Below are 19,372 nucleotides of genomic sequence, written 5' to 3'. Positions count from 1 at the left end.
GACGACACCTCCAGGAGACAACAACAGTTTCTGGCATTCCAGAACCACCTCCACACCCGCTGTCACTGCTGATCAGACCCCTACATGTCTACAATACACAACCACAACTCTGGCACAACACCCAAAGTCCTGGCTGTGCTTGGAAAACAATGTTTAACATACTGTAAAAGAAGGGCAACGTTTTAAATCAACGGGGAAAAAAATATTGCAATGAGGATGGTAGATGTTTTGTGCACTTGTCTGGGTAGAAAGGAAGATCACAGTGAGGTCACCGAGGATATCAAGGTGTGCGTCTTCCTTTGCTGTGTGAAGGCTGTGTGTATGAATTCCTTTGCATATGCATGTTTCTGTGTGCACACACAAGGTGAGTGGGAGGTGTCAGCAGGGCAATCCACAGGAATATCACAAAGAATACCTCAGTGATCAAAGAATATAATTGCCTCAAGGAGAGTGAAAAGGAGGCAGAAATATAGAAACCGATAAACTGTGAGGATGAGAGACAGACAAATAGAGATGGCGATGGAAAAGGGAAAGAAAAGAGAGTTGGAATAGAAATAGGCCTGGAGTAGAAGAAAGAGAAAGTATAGTTGACAACACAAATGTAACCAGAAAGCAGACAAAGAACATGTTGCCATTTACAGACAGAGTGTGAAGATTGGAGAGAGGGTGTATGTGTGTGTGCTGAGGGTGGAAGATTTTACAATTCATATTACACTTCAGAGAGACATGCACCTATTGTTTTCAGATAAACATCACGAGGAGCCTTACTTGAGCTCTGGTACATGTAAGTAAATTTCTGTGTTTCACACTCAAATCATTAAACCAAACTTTTGCTTTGAAAAATGTTGAAAAGATATATATTTTTTAATTACTATCGCTTTGTCTCAAGTTTAGAGTTCCACTGCTCTCAGAGACTTTTAACCATGGGGAAGACTGAAATATCGTGTGTAAGCAAGTATTTCTGGGGCACTTGTTTAAAAACCAGGATGAGGTGGTTCACCTTTACAACAACAACAACAAATTAATTATTGGTACATCGTGCACAATGTATTCTTCCCATGTGATGTAACATTCTCTGCACTATTTGATTACCTTTTTATTTTCATTCATTAATCATGTGTAAAGACACTAAGCATAACATCACACGTTTTCTACAAAACAAGATTTAAAAAAAAAGAGAAAGTTTGTCATATATTTGAAACGTCAATGGTTATCATAAAAAGAAGAAAGGAAAAATGCCGCAACAAGGCAAGATGCTCCAGTTGTCATGTTGCCTAAGGACGTCCAATAAATCCCACAATGTATGGACAGCTTTAGGCAACTGCAGTGAGTGGGAAAGGGAGATCTTGCTCACCACAATATGACAATGAATGACTTATGCTTGATTGTGTCATTGGGTTCCACTTCAGTTGTGTTTCATGTCTCTTTCTTAGTGCTGGTGTGCAGCTTTATGACCACGACACAGCACACATGATCATTAACATTGAGCCTTATCTATCTTATGGTCCTCTCTCTATAAACTTTTTATAGCCCCTAACTTAAAGTATCATTGCTCACTGGAGGAGGATAGCTTTGTCGTTTGCAGTGTCATGAGGAAAATGGTGAAACTTTTTTTCATGCTACTGAGTAAACTTTCCATGCTCGAGTTACTATCTCCAATGTTAACGCAGTTTGGACACTGCATTGGTTTGTAATCTGGTTTCTTGATAACACAATCTTTAATCTCTAACATGAATTGGGCTGCGCGGTAGGAGGTCAGCAGTTGAACATGTCTTTTAACAGTGCTGGCGTAATGTAAAAAGGACTTCATAATAAGAGAGTGCTGTGAAGAAATGCTGCTCAAGAAAAAGTAAGAGGCACTACAAAGTGATACAATGACATTAGGAAATGGTACCGGGTGCAGTAATTATTTGTCATGTGAAGAAACGAGTCCCGCAGCACTCACTGGGGTTTACCTGTTGGAGGATCTTCAGTGATTGGAGAGACTTGTGCTTCACTCCGCCCCTCAGCGCGCTGTCCGCCTCTCCAAATTCAGAGCGCACACAGATCCTCAATATCTTCATCTACCCCGCCGCCTAGTATGAGCTCCCTTCTCTTAAAGCGGAGGCGTGACGAAACAAATGGTTTCTTTACGGTATCCCGCTTTATGCTGACTGAAGTTGCTGTCGTTTAGGACAAATCTCTCCCCCCCCCCCAACCCCCTGTTACCGGTTGTGTTTTCTGGACGCGCCATGCAATCTCGCTGGTGGAGTTTTGGGATTCGTCTGGTGGCGTGGACGTGGATTTGGAGTCTGGCATTGCCTGGAGCGTGGTGCATTCCCGCAAATGAAGGTAAAACACGCATAGACAAGCCTGTGGGTCAATGACAGCGTTGCTTGGTTCACGATTATGTTTTTTTTTTTTTTTTTTTTTTGGGGGGGCACTGACAAGTCTGACCGGTTAAAGGTCTGTCTTTTGCCTCTGGTGCCCCCAGACCGTGGCTCTCCTTTAGACATGCCACACGGCTCCGACAACCTTTGACTGAAAAAAATAGGTCGCCTGTAAAATAGATTTGAGGATAATATACACATGATAGCTGTCTTCACCGACGCTTTATTAGTGTGAGTTCTGAAAGCTGAACTAAAAAAAAATAAAAAAAAAAGGACCTTTGGACGGAACGCGAGTGTCTCCAGATATGTGGTCCTTTGAGGACTTAACAGCGCAGACAGACGCACAGCTCGCTGCTAAAAACACTGTAGGTTAGTCTGAAACGTTTTCTGTGCAGCGTGGGGGGGCTCAAGTATTGAGTTGACATTCACCTCAAAGCATTTAATGGAATTTTAAAATATGGGGATAAAAGTGAGCCATTGAGATGTTTTCGTTCCATACCTTCACATATAGACAATAGAAACGTTGCTGTGATATTTCTATTCATCCCTCTTTAGTGTGATTACAGATGTAGTCTGACATTCTGTCTCTAAATGATCATTTTAACATTAACCGGTGAAGCCAGTTAAAGTGCCTGTTAACAATGCGTTAGGCTATATGGTAGAGTGATGTAACTTGGATCGATAAGAGTTTTATTTGGCAAACCTTTTGGGGTTGCACATTGTTAACTAGCCTCATCATTGTTAGTCTCAACTGAACTGGTGCAATTATTGTTCCCACGGTATTGTCCGCAGACGGCGCAACATTTTAATAGCATGGGATGAATGCCATTGTTTGAGGCTATTAGAAAGCATTATCCGAGGGAGGCAGCGCATTCATCACCTGCTTAGTCTTCACATGACAGATTTATTCGTACAACGTCAAGAGTCACAACAGTGGCTCTGAAAGTGTGACCACGGGACATTGAGGGGTCCTGAGTGGTTTGCATTGTTTTGCATTGTGGTTTTTTTTTAAGCCAAGTTACCTTTTATATTTGGTCCCCCCCCCGCCATGAATTTAACGATCTAAGAGTTTGTGTAAAATGGAATAAAATAAAACTTACTCTGCAGCAAACATGGTTCGCAGAAGAGTGAAACATTTTCACAAAGCAGCTTGAAATGATATTTAACAGTCCGATTCAATTGAAACAAGTTAATATATGTATACATTTACATTTTGTTTCTCACAGTCTTGTTAAAAGCAAAATGAAGGCTTAAAGAATTATACCTCAATGGCAGTCTGCATCATGAGTTTGTGCGCTGGATTGTACAGTGAATGACAAGAGGCTTTATAGAAAGAAAAAGAAAACACAAGGTAAATGTATTGCTCACATCAGGTTCATATTTGTAAGAGAGTTGTTTTTTATGCTGTCCTGAAAAAACACAATCTTTTGTTTTGCATTGGCACAGCACATGCAAATCTGTTTGTTCTTTCAAAAGTGTCAATGTGACGGGAAATCCAAAAACTTTATTCAACAGCACATCATATCTGTTAAACAACTTGAGAAGCTTTGCCAGGGGCTGCCACTCAACATATTTTTGATTATTTGGCACATTTGCGTTGCAGGGATAATCATGCATTGCATGCTTAATTTGAAAGGATGGTGAACCAGTTAAAATAACAATTCTCTCATTCACAGTAATTTAAAAAAGTCATATTAGACAAAATGTCAACTTCTTCTGATGCCTTTGAGTTATTTGGGACTTTCGGCTCTTTCAGATTTGTGTCTCAATTTAAGAGTAACAATATGCTGATATCCTGCAGTGGATTTACCTCATACTCATTCTTTCAAGTTAAAGTTTGCCTTGCATTCATCTTTTGCAAGTTTGTGAGCTGAACTGAGAAAAGTTCTGATGCACCCTTGTTACATCTCTCTGATAGAGAGGAAATGAATCCTGAAGTGGAGCTAATGAATGATAACAAAGAAAACTGTACCATTTTGCTACCTTGATCATTATCCTTTCTTGAAGCTAACACATTTTTATTTAGATCTAATCCTGAGAGCATCTTGATCAAGGCCAGACACAGACTCATCCGTTTAAGACGTTGTTATCGTGTACGATTGAAAATGTCCGACTAAATAAGAGTATGTAGATCGTGGGAGCCTACATTTTAGACTTTGCTTTTATGTTTGTAATTTGTTGATCTAACAAATGAGTAAAGTATAGCAAATGGCTCAGACGTGCATGGTTACTGGCCTTCCTGTGTCTTGCAGGCCACTCAGCCTTGAGCTACCCAAACTAACATGTAAATGCAACAATACATCACATGGCAGGGACACGTTAAAGTAGAGTTAGAGTCAAATGTGTTTGTGTGTAAATTACAAGTTTTCATAATTAGGATGAAAGACATGGTTTCAAAAAGGGATCAGGGCTCATCAGGGTGATATTGGCACCCATAACCTGCTAGGGTGCTATAATGTGCAGTGAAAAAACAAATACTCAGTTAGCCTTGTGGCTGCCAGATCTAACATTCAGTCATCAATGAAATTATTTTTTCACATTTACCATCCTGAAAATACACCTACTCTTTAACTTGTTTTATAAAACTTACAAACAAAATCACCTCTTTCATGCTCTGGGGATCACTTAAAGAATACTTTCTGATCATAGGGACTGCTGAGTGCGTTCCTGTTCGGAGGTTTCATCCTTAGAGAGAGCGGGTGAGAGAGAGAGAAAGTGGTAACATACCCCTTATGATCTAGTTCAGCATCACTTATCTCTTCTTTATGGCCTAATTAGTTGTCTTATCGCCTCCTAAGGACATCTTTTATTATTCTCAGCAGAGCAGTGGAGAGGTTAAGACTAGTTTTGTGTGTGTGTGTGTGTGTGTGTGTGTGTATGGTGTGTGTGTATGGTGTGTGCATAGTGAGGAAAATTGCAGAGCAAGTGTGTCTCTGTGACTGAACTCACCTCTCTTGTTCTGCTTTTCTGAGGATGTCAGTTCTTTTGTTGACATTTGGGAAGGCTTGATAAGAGGAACGGCTGTTTTATGACATACAGGACTGGACGTGTGTTTGGATATATTGAAGTGAACAGCTGGCTAAGGACAGGGAGAGGACATAAAACTTGTCAATGACTGATTGAATCTTGGAGTATTCGAGTTTGAACTTCATTGTGTTGAGAGTTAAGAAAATGTTTTTGAGGAAACATCTTTTGCTGCTTCTGCATAAAACAGTAGCAAAAAGGTATTGTCATTTTTATAGTGTCAGTGCCCAGATACCTCACTGAAAAGGGGTTAGGCAAAATACAGAGCAGAGCTTGCTGATGTGTGATGCTTTACTAGCGATAAGGAGGAAAGTGCAAAACATTTTAAAGCCCAGTTTTTACTCCTCCGCATGAATGTCTCACATCACCAGTCCCTGTAGCAAGAACAAACATGCTAAATCCCCAACGTTATATCCAGTAAATAGGTTCAAATCAAGACCAGTAGGCTCAGACCAGACAAAGACAAAACTAGTAATTGGCATGTATTTGAATAACGATTTTATGAGAAAATAACTATCACACATAGGAAAAACTTTCCTTGTTTTGTTTTTTTGTGAGTCTGTTTACAGTTTCATCCAAGTATTTGTCGGTTTAGTGCAACAAGTTTGAAAGATGTTAATATAATCATCATTTTTATTAGTGAAAAGAATGGATGAACGCAGCCTATCAATCTTATTTTTAGAATGTAGCGTAAAAAAGTGAATTTACAAGTGAACACCTCATGAGGCTGGGTGATGAAACACACAGGAGAGAGTTGTATAAAGAGATTTTAAAACATGTACTGATACAATTTAACTTTAATATGTGGCTTTTACTAATTTCTAAAACTTAATCTGCTCCCATTTACTGAAGTCATAAACCTTGAAAGTGTCATTAAATGATTCTTTCTACTTCATTTCTCGAGTATACACTTTGTAGGACACAAAACAAGCCACATGTTATGAATGATAAGACAAAGAACTATTGGAACTATGGCTTGACAAAAATTGAATTGTATTCATGAAGTGCATGTTATGTCAGGCCAAACTCAGAAGAGTTTTGAAGCTTTTGGAAGACGGCATGTAATAACAAAAAACGTATTCTCATTGTGATGTACTGTAGACTGTAGAAATGCTGTTGAGGATTCTTCACAAAATGTTTGTGTTGAAGAAAACTGAAATGAATTTACAACTACAAGTTTAGATTATAAACAAACCTCAAGCTGAATTGGGTTCAGCAGAGCTCTATGTTGATAACCCATTTGTGACTAAGCATCATGTGTGCTGCTTTAATTTTCCTTCCAAATAAATCAAAAAGCTTCACCCTTGGATGCACTTTTGACAAGAATCTGTTCAAGTATTTGGGAATCAAGAGACTGTCTCTAGTGTTGTACATGAAAAGGTGAAAACATGCTTTGAGGAGTGCGATGGTCAGGTAATTGCTCTCGACAGCTTTCATCTGAGAGTCTGAGAAAGGAGAATTTTAATGGCTCAATATGAGCTGAGAGGAGTGTTGGAGAGTTAAAACAAGCTACAGTTTTTGGTCAACAAGATGCACAAATGTGCTGTTCTACAAAAGTATTAGAAGAAGGGTAACAGAATGAGAAATAATCAGTTATGTCCTGTTTTGTTTCAATGTCTTGATCGGTTGTTTGTCTATGCTAAGGACTGCCCCTTGTTTTCATCCTTTAACAGTGAACCTGCTGGATTCTCGCTCTGTGATGGGAGACCTTGGATGGGTGGCCTATCCTAAGAATGGGGTGAGTTACGATCAATCCTTAAATGTTGAATTGGAAGATAACTTAATCTTTAGATTGTCAATGATGACAGTGACATTGTTTCTTGATTGGTTGTCTTTTTGGAGACATATGGTTGAGGAAGGTTATTTAAATATGTAGATTTAGTTTTTTGAATGCACTTGATAAGAAAAGATGAGGAATAATTCATTCTTGTGTTAACCTAAGTGTATTAAAACAAATGATGAACTACATCTAAAAGAAACTTGTGTCCATCTAAAAGTGACCCTGATAGCACAGTGAAGAAGTTGGGGTGGTGACTTCTGTGTATGACAAAGAACACCAATAACTTGATGAATTTTGCGCTTAAGACTCATAATTTTTTAACCCAGGATAAAGGTCATTTTATTTCCAGGAATTCTCAGTTCATTATCAGAATAAATTAAATTCATGAATAAGATACTGAAAGTCACCATGGAATACATTATCCTCAAGCCAGCAATCCAGTTTCCTCTTCCAAGCATTCCCAAGGGGAGGACCGATTAGAAGAGGATTTCCTGGAATTGAAAAGTAGTTTTCAGTAGTGTTGAACAGTATATTGTAATTGATTATTAAAAAAAAAAAAGAAGTTGTGTATTCTGAAGTTTTAGCATTACATTAACTCATAGCTGAATCTTTCTAGGGAATACAAATAAATCCCATCCTCCAGGGGATTGATGGTGCTGTAGTTTGATTAAAAAGGAATTCATTTGTCTATTTGATCCACATGTAAAATCTCTACTATCATCATCACTCCTGTTGGCAAATATGCTGCTATACACGACGGACCAAATAGTGCTGACCGTAAAGTATTTCTCTGCGCTGGGTATTCAAATCACGACACATTCTGTGGCGGTATGTAGATGGGAGAGATAGTGCTGACAAAAGCAGCCGTATGCACAATCATATTAATGAAGATGTGATTATGGTGTGTGGTTTCTACAATGCAACTGCATAAATAACTGAATTTGTGGTAGAGGGTGGGAGAAAAAAACTAAAGATTTGATAGGCATAGGATTAATGTGACTAGATTGTCCTTTTTTCCCCCTAATGAACGAATTGTCTGGTGAAATGACGAACATGTTTCACTAAACAATGTTCTCCATGTTTGGCATTTTAACTGACAGGCGTTTTTGTTGTTGCCTATTCTAATTATTCTCCAATTCAATATTTATATGACAGAGCCCTATCTGAAGGGGTACTCTTGCATATTTTCCACACAAACAATCACACACACATAGTAACAGCAGTATTTGTTGGCTAAATAAGATGTTTAGGCAACAGTAGAGTTTCCTTTTTTTTCATGTTCCAGATGGTTCGTTACATCCCTCGTATCCCTCCTCCACCCACCTTCACCCCCTTCATTACTTCCCCTCTCGTTCTTCTTTTTTTCTGGCTTAGTTCTAATCAGTTAAACAGTGCCCCCCCCCCCCATCCTTTCTTTACCCAGCATTTACTTATCTCCCCCTCTCCTTGTCCTCTTATTTTCTGTCATCTTTTTGTCTCACCTCACCATCTACTGTGCACTGCTTTCCTCTCCCAATGTGTGCTTTGAATGTTCTTCATACATACATTCAAGCAACACAGGAAATTGATTTAAATAAAGAATTTGAGAATGATTAAGAATTGTATAGATGACCTTGAAATGATGTCCTGGAAACTACAGTACACATATCAATGAACAGTATGACACTGACGTATTGGCTTGAAATGAAGACAAGGAAAGGGAAATGCTTTTAAACAGCTTGACTAGTATTTGCTTAGTGTCACAGGTTGGAGATTAAACAAAAAGGTAGAGGCCCCAATTGCAGACTAATAGGAATTTCACACTCGCAGAAAACTCCTGAAAATGAAAAAAGTGAGAACGCAGCAGGATATTCTCCGGAGAATTCACCTCCAGCCAATGGGAGGGGGCGTGACATTTATATACCGTGACTGCTGCACAGTGTAAGGAGTGTATGCGTGCGACCACTACGATCTCCGTGCATAATTAAACGGCTGCATTATGTTTTCTGTTAACCAGTATGTTGTTCTCCGCTCTTTTGTTGACATTCAGGAAAATACACAAGAACACATGAACACATACACATGAACACAGGAAGGATTGATGACAAACTGACACAAGATAGAAGGTACAAGGACACAAGTAAACAATGGGAAATCGAAGTGGAGGGAAACTATAGGCAGAAATGTGTGTATTGTTAATTGAATTGCTGAACTTGAATTATTTAATAAAATGTTAGAATTTAAATCACATAGTTTGACTTGCCCTCAATTCACACATTCCGCGCATTACCTTGTAATTAGCTGCCACTCTAGTCAATCATTGTGTTCACAACTACGCTGCGGCCCGTCTCCGGTGCGTGCCACCAACGGCACTGCGCTCTGCTCCGTTTCAAATACGCAGCGAGTCTATTTTCGCTGGAGTACGCTGCAGTCTCGCATCAAGCTGGACAGAATATGACAGCCCGGACAGGAAGTCAGACAAGGAAACGCACAGAGCATCCGGTCAATTTCAAAATAAAACACAATATACGGACTTGCGATCGTATTTTTCGTCACTTTATCAACATTACGTCAAAACAGGAACTGAATTAACAACAATGCATCCTCAGAAAGACAAAGCAACATGTTGTTTGCATGTTTTTCTCTTTATTCCCGCGGGATCTTGTAGTTCTCCTGTGACATGTCATGGGTGCGCTGACGTCCCAGAAACGGATCCAGTGTGAATGGGCGCGAAACCGCGGCATGCAAGGAGTATGTGTGAATTAGGGGTTAGTGTGAAAACTGATTCTAAAATAGCAGAATTTGAAATGGAATTATTTTGTTTAAAACTGAATTAAAATATACTTGAAACTATACATTACATTGAAGAGCAAAAAATACGAAACACTTATGAGCAGGAAGTAAAACTAAACCAGAAACACAAGAGGAACAAAAACTACAAAATAAAACAGGAAACACTCAAGACTAGTCTTTGGAATATAAAATACACAAAGGGAATTATATGTGAAACATGAGGGAAGGAAAAGACGAAGTAAAAAGGAAAATATATCTGAATAATTCAATTAACAAAGAACAACTCATACTTAGATGTTTGTGGTGCTGCAGCTCATGCTATTCAGCAGATACATTTTTCTCCCGATACAACAGAACTGTACAATGTAGGTGATTAAATTGACAGAAAGAAGAGATTATGGTGAGAATAAGAAAGGTGCAACAGTAGAGAAAATAGGGTAGGGAAGCAAGATATTGGGGACAAGAAGATGACAGTAAGTCAAGCTTTGAGTGAAGACAGATATAGGGGGGGATGTGGTTGAACGGTGTTTCTGGGTTAGACATAAAATTGGATAACTAAAGAAAGAATAGAGGACATACATGATCGGAAATGTATTATAGACATGGCAGTAAAATTAGGCACAAGAAGGGGGATGTTAGAGATTGAGATGGATGAAGAAAAGATGGGAAAATGACTTAGAAGGAAACCTTATTAAGTGACAGTAAAGTGTTAAAGGGCAGGAAGTGAAGTGAAGAACATGCGGATATTAAAGAGGTGCTAGGGCTTTACAGTATGAGAAGATCTGGAAGGATTGACAGTAAAAATATATTATTATTGGAACTTTGTACCATCTGTAATCCAGAATTAAACTAGATTCTTAACCATGTTTGAGTTTTGCATTTTACAACATTCTTGCAAGTGAGCAAAGCAAAACTAGCCATTCCAACCATGTAATTCAAAATGAGATATTTACTATAGGCTACGTGTACAGTCTACAGCTATCCAGCTTCAGCTTCTTCAGTGATTCAATGTTTTGGAAACAGAGGTTCATAAATGTCTTAATTATGTTTAAAGGTGTCAACATCATTTCACATTTCCTTTCCCTCACGTTGAGGCTTCATTTATTTGAAAGAGAAAAAGTGTCAGGAGGAGGGAGAGGGGGGGTTCTGCTTTTTCTCTGATGCAAATCACATCCCTGTTTCTTGGTATTTGAGAGAAGAATAGGTTGTGTGAACTGCATTAAAGAAGGTAAATGAAGTCAAGATATTACTGTTCAATTTTTTTTTTTAATTAAAAAGATGGTGACTAACTTTACAGAGTCACTGAGAGATGAAAAGGCAAAGAAGAAATAAATGGTAGTGTTAAATAAAAAAGGTAACAAAGCGTTGTTTCTGTTAAAGTTACCATTTTGCCAATTCACTCTAACATGGGTGGTCTTGACCCTGTAGCGTTAGTATGTAGCTTAAAGCTTAACATTTAACCTTAGGGGGCCCTAATGCCTAACACCATGTACAGTATCCTTTAAGAACTCTTTCAGACAGGCACTTGAACTCCTTTAAGAGCAGCTCCTTCTAAGAAAACTATTCCTTTCTCCAGAATCAGCCTTCTTAAATAAGAGTCCTTCACTTAAGAATTCAGAATTCTTGCTCCAGAATCGTATTTTAATCTATAATTAATTTACTGGAACATGCAAAGCAAAGACTAGCATTGCATTATTTGAAGTGTTCCTTTTACTGCTCATATCATGCGGGTATTTACATTTCATATGGCATCAACATCAGTTAATCAAACCCTGTTAGAGCTGCAGAGTTGTAAACCACATCTTAAAACAAATGAACCCACTTTGTTCCAGGGAATACTAGAGAGGACCGTCTATTGAACTCCTTGCTGTGCTACCAATAATGGTTTGGGTGTGTATGTGTTTTTTTGTGCGTGTGTATATGCATATATGTGTGATTGATTGTGTTTGTGTTAAGCTGTGTAAAGCTCAGAACAGGCTGGTGGATCTGTGTGATCTAACCAGTAAGAGGCTTAATGTCTGTACTGGGACTGACTGAAGTCTGGGAAGACAGAGACTCGGCTAAAACAGGCACACAAAGATCAGATATGAAGAACTTTTATTACCGGTTACCTTTGTTCTTAAACTGTCAGCTCTAAAACAGCCACTTTTGTTTTCAAACTTCAGTCTGTCTTGTAAAAGACACAAATAAACACACTTAAAGAAGCGAAGGAACACTGAACAATGTGCATTTATAATACAACACACAATGTCTAATGAACCTTTTAAAATGTCTTCATTCATTTACAATTCTGAGCTGGATAATGATAAAAAATGAAAAGGCAGAGAAAAAACACAGTTTGAGAACAAGACAGGGAGAAGAAAGGAAAAAGACAGAAGGTTGTTCACAACTGCTACAGAAAGCATTGACTAATACGGGCTATTAAGCTATAACACCAGATCATAGTCTGGTCCCTCTGGCCATATTATGGTGACATGATGAAGCGCCTGTATTAGCCACGGGAGAGTGCTAGTGATGCAGATAATAGCCACGTCCCTGGAGACCTGCAGAGGGAATTAATGCAGCTGTCTGACACTCACATAGGCATGGATGCAGACACACACACACACACACACACACACACACACACACACACACACACACACACACACACACACACACACACACACACACACACACACACACTAGGCCTACGTACAAGAACCCACCTTAATGTGTATGTTAATTCTTTTTTCTGCTGACAAGAACTCCTGCCCATTTTCAGGAAGGCATATATATGTACCCCCTAACACTATCTAGTCTTTCTGTCTGTTGCTAAAGGAGACAATGAGGTGGAAGGGATGGGGATTATACACACACACACACACACACACACACACACACACACACACACACACACACACACACACACACACACACACACACACACACACACACACACACACACACACACACAATTTGACACCATACTCATCCAGAAAGCTAGGGATGTCAAACTTACAACCCGCCCTCCAAAACCGGCCCAACAGCAGGTTTCATCCGGCTCGTTTGAAGTTTTGGGAAGAAAGAGGACATTTTAGAAACCATTTTTGAGATTTTCACTAGTTAGTTATTTTCAATACATATTTTCACTCGATTGTTTCATAAGCAATGTAAAAAAAAAAAAAGAAACACTGAATGCAGGGTTGACAAGACAGATAGAAGGAGCAGTATTTCTTTGCTCACAGCTCCACTGTGCACTCATCCTGACAGTCTTCACTTCTCCTTACCAGTTTGTTACTGTCTTGACTGATGTGAAACAATGCAATGCTTTCACTTCTTATTGTACTAATATCTGTCTCGCTTCTTTTTTTTTTTACATTATGATTTAATATGAATGTTACATAATCACAATAAATGATGCTAGCAGTTCTATCTTTTGTTATATCTCAACTTTGTTGTTTGTTTTGCTGCCTCATTAATCATTTTTTGATCGCTCTTATTACCTCTAGGTTGGGAACCACCTTCCTAATAGCTTCTGTTTAACAGTGAAAAGATGCTACCACATTGGTATATCAGTGCTTTTAATCCAGTGTCACACATAATCAGGCCAACTACTACTATTTTTTTCAAAAGCCTTTATGAAAAAATGCTTTTTGATTTGAATGCTTACTGTAATAAAAGCTGAGAACTTTGACATGAGTAATGGAAGTGCATCATATTTAATCCACCACTGTCCAATCCAGCTCTTCTTACCTGTTATCAAAGGTCAGCAATTGTTTCTGTTGTTTTTCCCATTTTTTTTTTATTCATCTTCCTCTTTTCCTGTCTCAGTGGGAGGAGATCGGGGAGGTAGACGAGGACTATGCCCCCATCCACACCTACCAAGTGTGCCGGGTCATGGAGCAGAACCAGAACAACTGGCTCCACACCAACTGGATCCTGACTGAGGGAGCTCAGAGGGTCTTCATCGAGCTTAAGTTCACTCTAAGAGACTGCAACAGCCTCCCTGGCGGCGTGGGGACCTGCAAAGAGACGTTCAATATGTACTACTACGAAACAGACGGCGATGAGGATGAAATGGAGTATGGAGAAATGAGAGATGGAACAGGGATGACCGAAGAGGAGGACCGGGCAATGAAGGAGAGTAGATATATTAAAGTGGACACAATAGCAGCTGACGAGAGCTTTACTGAGCTGGACCTGGGGGATCGTGTGATGAAGCTCAACACTGAAGTCCGGGATTTAGGTCCCTTGATCCGGAAAGGTTTCTACCTGGCGTTTCAGGATCTTGGGGCCTGCATCGCTTTAGTCTCAGTACGTGTTTTCTACAAACGCTGCCCCTTTCTGGTGAAGAGTTTGGCCGAGTTTCCAGACACCATCCCAGGTTCAGAGGCCTCGCAGCTGGTGGAAGTGGTGGGACACTGTGTCAATAACTCCCTGCCTTTATATGAGCCTCCAAGGATGCATTGCAGCACTGAGGGAGAATGGCTGGTGCCTATTGGGAAGTGCGTGTGCCAGCCCGGATTTGAGGAAATTAACGGATCATGTCAAGGTAAGAGGAGAAAGTAGATGATTGGAATAACGCTTAATCAATATCTTTTGATGAATGCGTGCATATTAGAAAGCTACATTCATTAAGCAAGAAAACCAAATGTATTCTTTATTGTGAGAATTTGCGCATCCTAAATCTAGCGTTCACATTTCGGGGTTTGTGCTTGTGTTTCCCGTCGGTTGCTATCTTCACCCTGTTTGTTTATTTTTATATCCATGCCTGTGTTTGTTTTTAGTATTGTGTGTGTGTGTGCTTGGGTCTGTTTAGTCTTTGAGTGTTTCTGACTGTGTGTGTGTGTGTGTGTGTGTGTTTCTCCCTTCCTTTAGTGGAGGGTATTCCCCCGAGCCCTGCAGCACTTTGCTGCTCTACAGACTCTGCTCTTCTCTGACTCAAGCCCAAACATTCCCCACCAACATTTGCCGACCTTAACTGCCTTTTCTACAGGCACACAGTCCTCCCCTGTTTTTTTTCGCTCCTTCAATCTTCTCCAATCTTCCCCTGTGCTGTCCTTACATTTCTCAATTTTAAGATTGCACTGTGGAGTCTATCAAAGGGGAAATATGTAACTCTGACACATAGCATTGGAGAGCTGATCCCACTCAGCGTCTACAGCCTGGGCTGTGGGTAAATGGCTATATTGTATAAGTTGAATTATTATGCTAGTTGAGTTTGATTAGTGAAAAGGTTTTTAAGGTTCCAAGTATAAATCTAACTTGAAGATCGACAAGGAAAGAGACATCTTTTTGATACATTCCTTTTGCAAACTTGAGACGTAACTTGGGCTAGATGACTTTTCTGGACATCAGTAAAGCTGCTTAACATGAGAACTATGGCAACGATAACAATTCTTGCCCGGTCACTCTCTCTTTGTCTCTTCTTCGCTTCCTCTGTCACCATCCTCTTCTTCAGCAGTTACATCAAACAATTTGAGAGACAGCCTCTAAATGACCTATTTTCATAACTGAGGGTAGCTGTGTGTCAGCTAGTGCCGTAAAGTCGACAGCACATGCAAGATGACCTGGGCCCGCTGCCAAAGTTACATATACTGCAGTAAACATCTTTCAGGCTGTGCTGTGCAGACGGGAGAGAAACCATTCTCCCTGTTGACAGTTATTGTGCTATTAAACCGACCTTTGAAACTACTGTTTTAAATTGGAAAAGTTACTTCTTGTTGCTTTAAATGGTACATGCAGTGATATCTTTTTTTCTAATTTACTCATGTTTATGAGTGACTGTGAAATTGCGGTAATAACCTGGATTTATGTTAACCCTATGAATAGCATGAAATATTCCTCCCCTCTGCAGCTTCAGCTTTCCCAAAAACAATTACCGTAGTTTAGTTCTTTTAAATCTCGGATACAAACACAACAACATTTTGAGATCTTTAGAGCATACATTGGACTATGTTTGAGTGTAAGAGGAGGAGAAAAAAGGTTTTGGTTTCTTTCTTACATTATTTTCAATTAGTATACCTTGGAGAGATGAATCATTAAATCCTGGCCTTTAAGAAACAAGATGTCATTGTTTCTTTATAATGAAATTGTTAAACGTATAATCTTTGTAACAAACTGTGCATTAACTCAAGGTTAACCTTGTCAAGGATTGAGTCTCTGTGGGGAGATCATTAAGAAGTAGCTGTCAGTATGCCACTGGCCTGCCTGGAGTCGTACTGCCACAGACTGTAGAGTCACACTGCGTTTGATCTGTTGCTGACAGTACAGGATGTTATTACTGCCAGAATGATTTTTTTTAGCCCTGTGTGTTAACTGTACACCTGTACTGTGTAACAACAGGTTATCCTGCAGAGTTTAAAAGGACAAACTGCATTGTATTGCTTTATTATGGAAGGTGTTGAGCACTATACATAGGATCACTGCATGAGAATCGTGTTCGAAACAGATGTGTAAAAATAACCATGTGTTAAGAATTTCACCATACATACAATGGTTTTATAAAAAGTAATGTCATCATGTATTCATGTTTTTGGAGTAAAGAAACATGGTTTCCTGGATTCCTGCATCTTCATGCATGAATTTGCAGATCCCTCTTAGTTGAATTGTTCCTCAGTTGGTATCAAGCTATTGCTATTAAGAAACATAAAACTGAGTTTATACTTTCTTGTTGAATATGTCAAGGCTAAACCCTTTCATTCTTTACAAAAAAGGGTGTGAGTTAAACAGTGCTGATAAAAATCTTTCCCAGCCCCCATGTCTTGCATTATGCTGACAGTAAGCCTTTAGGCATGTTTTTACTGTCCTTTTCCAAACAAACAAAATTTTAAGGTTAAAGAAGGTTGAACACATTTTCATTTTAATGAGTTTCTGTGTGTTTTGCTTTCCAGGAAGATGTGTTTGTTTGATATGCAAATCTTTTTCATGTGGTTAAATGTTGTAGAATAAAAAAAATAACCAGTGCTCATGGGAAAAACATTTTTTAATCATAGCCCATATGCGAAATGAAGTGGAAAAAAAAAATAACTGTAAGCTGTCAGAGTAAACACATTCCCTGCAATTATATGAAACTAAGAAAGTAAATCAGTTTTAGCTTCAGTGACTATCAGATTGAAATGAGCCTTTTGAAACTGTCTACAGAGGAAAACATGGCAGGGTGTCCTCTATTTCAGCTTAGTAAAGCACATGTTTTAGCTGCTTTGGAGAACTCTTTTTCATGTGCATTTCAGTCACTTATTTCTGAGAAGTGTTAGATCCTGAGAGCCTGGGATCCATACTGTGAGCGGTTATGTATTAAGTCTCTTTTCTTTTTCGGGGGGGTGGTCTTTTCTGATCTGGAAGTTCTGAACACCTGCTGATTTGGTTATGAGAAACTCCACTCAGTGTAGTTACTTAATTTCAACTCTTTGTGCCTATTTTGCCCACTCAGTGAATGTCAGTGTGCTAAAAACTGTAGAGCTTGGGGGGGAAAAAAACATGCAGCATTCTTAATGCACCAACTTAAAAGGCTCAAATGAAATTGGGTTATTGAGCATCCTATTCATATAGACTGTGAATAAGTGGGTTGCAGGTACAATGTGTGTGTGACAGAGAAATGTTTTAATGTGTGTTGGTTGCTGGCTGTAGTGCTGCCTAGTCAAGCATGATTTAACACAGCCTCTGTGAATGTAGGACAGAACTTCTTATCACTTTTTCTTGCTTTTACTGTCCAATAATGACTGCTGTCCCATCCATTCCTCTTTCAGTTTCATATGGTCTTCACAGTTCCACAATTCTCTTCTTCTGTGTTAAAATATGAAGATACATTTATGTTTTTTTTATCTCAATATAAGACTTTAAGTCCCCTCTCTCCAGGTTTTCTAAATCTCTAGAAAAAGCACGACTTTGTCAGAAGTAGAGTCGTTTTTCTATTTTGCCTAGAGTTCTTCTGTCCTTTAGACAGGGCTGCACTACCAGAGGTTATATAGTGTCCGATAACATCTAAATAAAATGGATATTGTTGTGTAAAATGTATAGATGTAGTAGGCTCTATACTTTAGCGAGGATAATTGGTAGAAGCCCGCAGCACTGTCACCTCGGCAAGACAGAAAAGACAGAATAGTCGAGGATGGGGAGTAAAGCACTGGGTAGATGGATGGATGGAATGATGTGTGGGGGGTGGATAACAGTGAGACATGGTGGCAAATCAAGGGGACAAAGATAAATTAGAGGATTTCTCCCCACAGGGTGTGAGGTCAGAGAGACAGAGATGGATGGGTGTTGTTTCAGTGGTGATAGCGACAGATGAAGGATAACTGAGGAGGGAAGTAGGCAGATGGATGAAGAGACAGAATTCAGAGGTGGGGCACTGTAGATTGAGTGTGGCCTCAAAAAAGTACTTTACTTGAATGATGACTGAAAAGGCTGTAAGGAAAATGACTTCATACAATATAGGAATGATCGTTTTATTGAATGTGGATTCATGGAACTAAAGTTAGTCAGATCACTTATAGGTTTACATCAATCAAGCCATAACTTAACTGAGCAGTTAATTTAGACACGTGTACTGTGTAGTCAGTATTAAACCTTCTGCTGGATTTGTTGCATCCATCAGATCATCAGTTGTAAAAGATAAGAACAGCAATAATACAACAAACTTTAATTTTATATCAACATATAACCATACTTTTTTTATAATATATATGATCTGAAAATGTTATATTCATATCACAATTTACCTTTAACTTTTTAACTTGTTTACTTCATTTTTTTAATAAAATTATATCAATATTATAAATGTTAAAAAAAAAAAAGTAAATCTGAGAAAGACAGACAACAAAGCTTTGAATGATGGAATTTTAGAGCTAAATATAGAGTTGAAATGATATAATGATATACCCAGGGTTGATTGTGAGCGGGTTGCTTTTATGATGTAATAATTAGGTTACATTTTTATTTCATGATAGTGAAAAAGCCAAACTACCTCCCAGAATAATGAATTCACTTTTCGGGATTCCTTGCTGAATATTGGAATATGAAATGTCTAACTTTAAACTTTGAAAAAAGGGAATAAGGGCTTTCGAAAATATTGCAATAATGGGATTGAAGCTGAATGCCACATTGGTCAGAATAATGAAATGCTGAATAGATCCTGGGAATGACAGTTGTGTAAAGATGGGCACTTTTGTGGGGGTTGGGTGGTAGGGGTATGCAGAAAAGAGGAAAAACTATGATAGTCGAGGAATTGAAATGAAAATTAGCACAACTGCATCACCAATTAAAATAAATTGGTCAGGTTGTTCTCGCAATACCTTTTTTCTAAAGAGTGCCTTCTAAGTGTGTCATAGGAGGAGCTGGATTTCCCTCGACGATACTTTGTTTCGGTGCCAGGTTTCCCTGGATATTCCTCCTCTATGTTTGCCTGCCTGTCAGATGTCACTGCAGCATATGTCAAACTCAATTT

The 19,372-nt window shown here is 39.0% G+C and overlaps 1 protein-coding gene across 1 annotated transcript in view; it reads left to right on the top strand.

Moving 5' to 3' along the window:
- The first annotated feature begins 1,792 nt into the window (after nucleotides 1–1,792).
- The window catches only part of LOC109986311 (ephrin type-A receptor 5), a 53,826-nt gene continuing 36,246 nt past the window's right edge, over nucleotides 1,793–19,372 (top strand). The window contains exons 1-3 of the mRNA XM_020636921.3: nucleotides 1,793–2,331; nucleotides 7,067–7,131; nucleotides 13,759–14,479. Of these exons, the coding sequence (XP_020492577.1) occupies nucleotides 2,232–2,331; nucleotides 7,067–7,131; nucleotides 13,759–14,479 (886 nt within the window). The 5' untranslated portion in view covers nucleotides 1,793–2,231. The remainder of the gene's footprint in view (nucleotides 2,332–7,066; nucleotides 7,132–13,758; nucleotides 14,480–19,372) is intronic.

This window comes from Labrus bergylta, chromosome 17 (genome assembly GCF_963930695.1).
Source record: "Labrus bergylta chromosome 17, fLabBer1.1, whole genome shotgun sequence".
Lineage (NCBI taxonomy): Eukaryota > Metazoa > Chordata > Actinopteri > Labriformes > Labridae > Labrus > Labrus bergylta.
The sequence above is the reverse complement of the archived record's forward strand: the minus strand, read 5'-3'. Positions and strand labels throughout refer to the sequence as shown.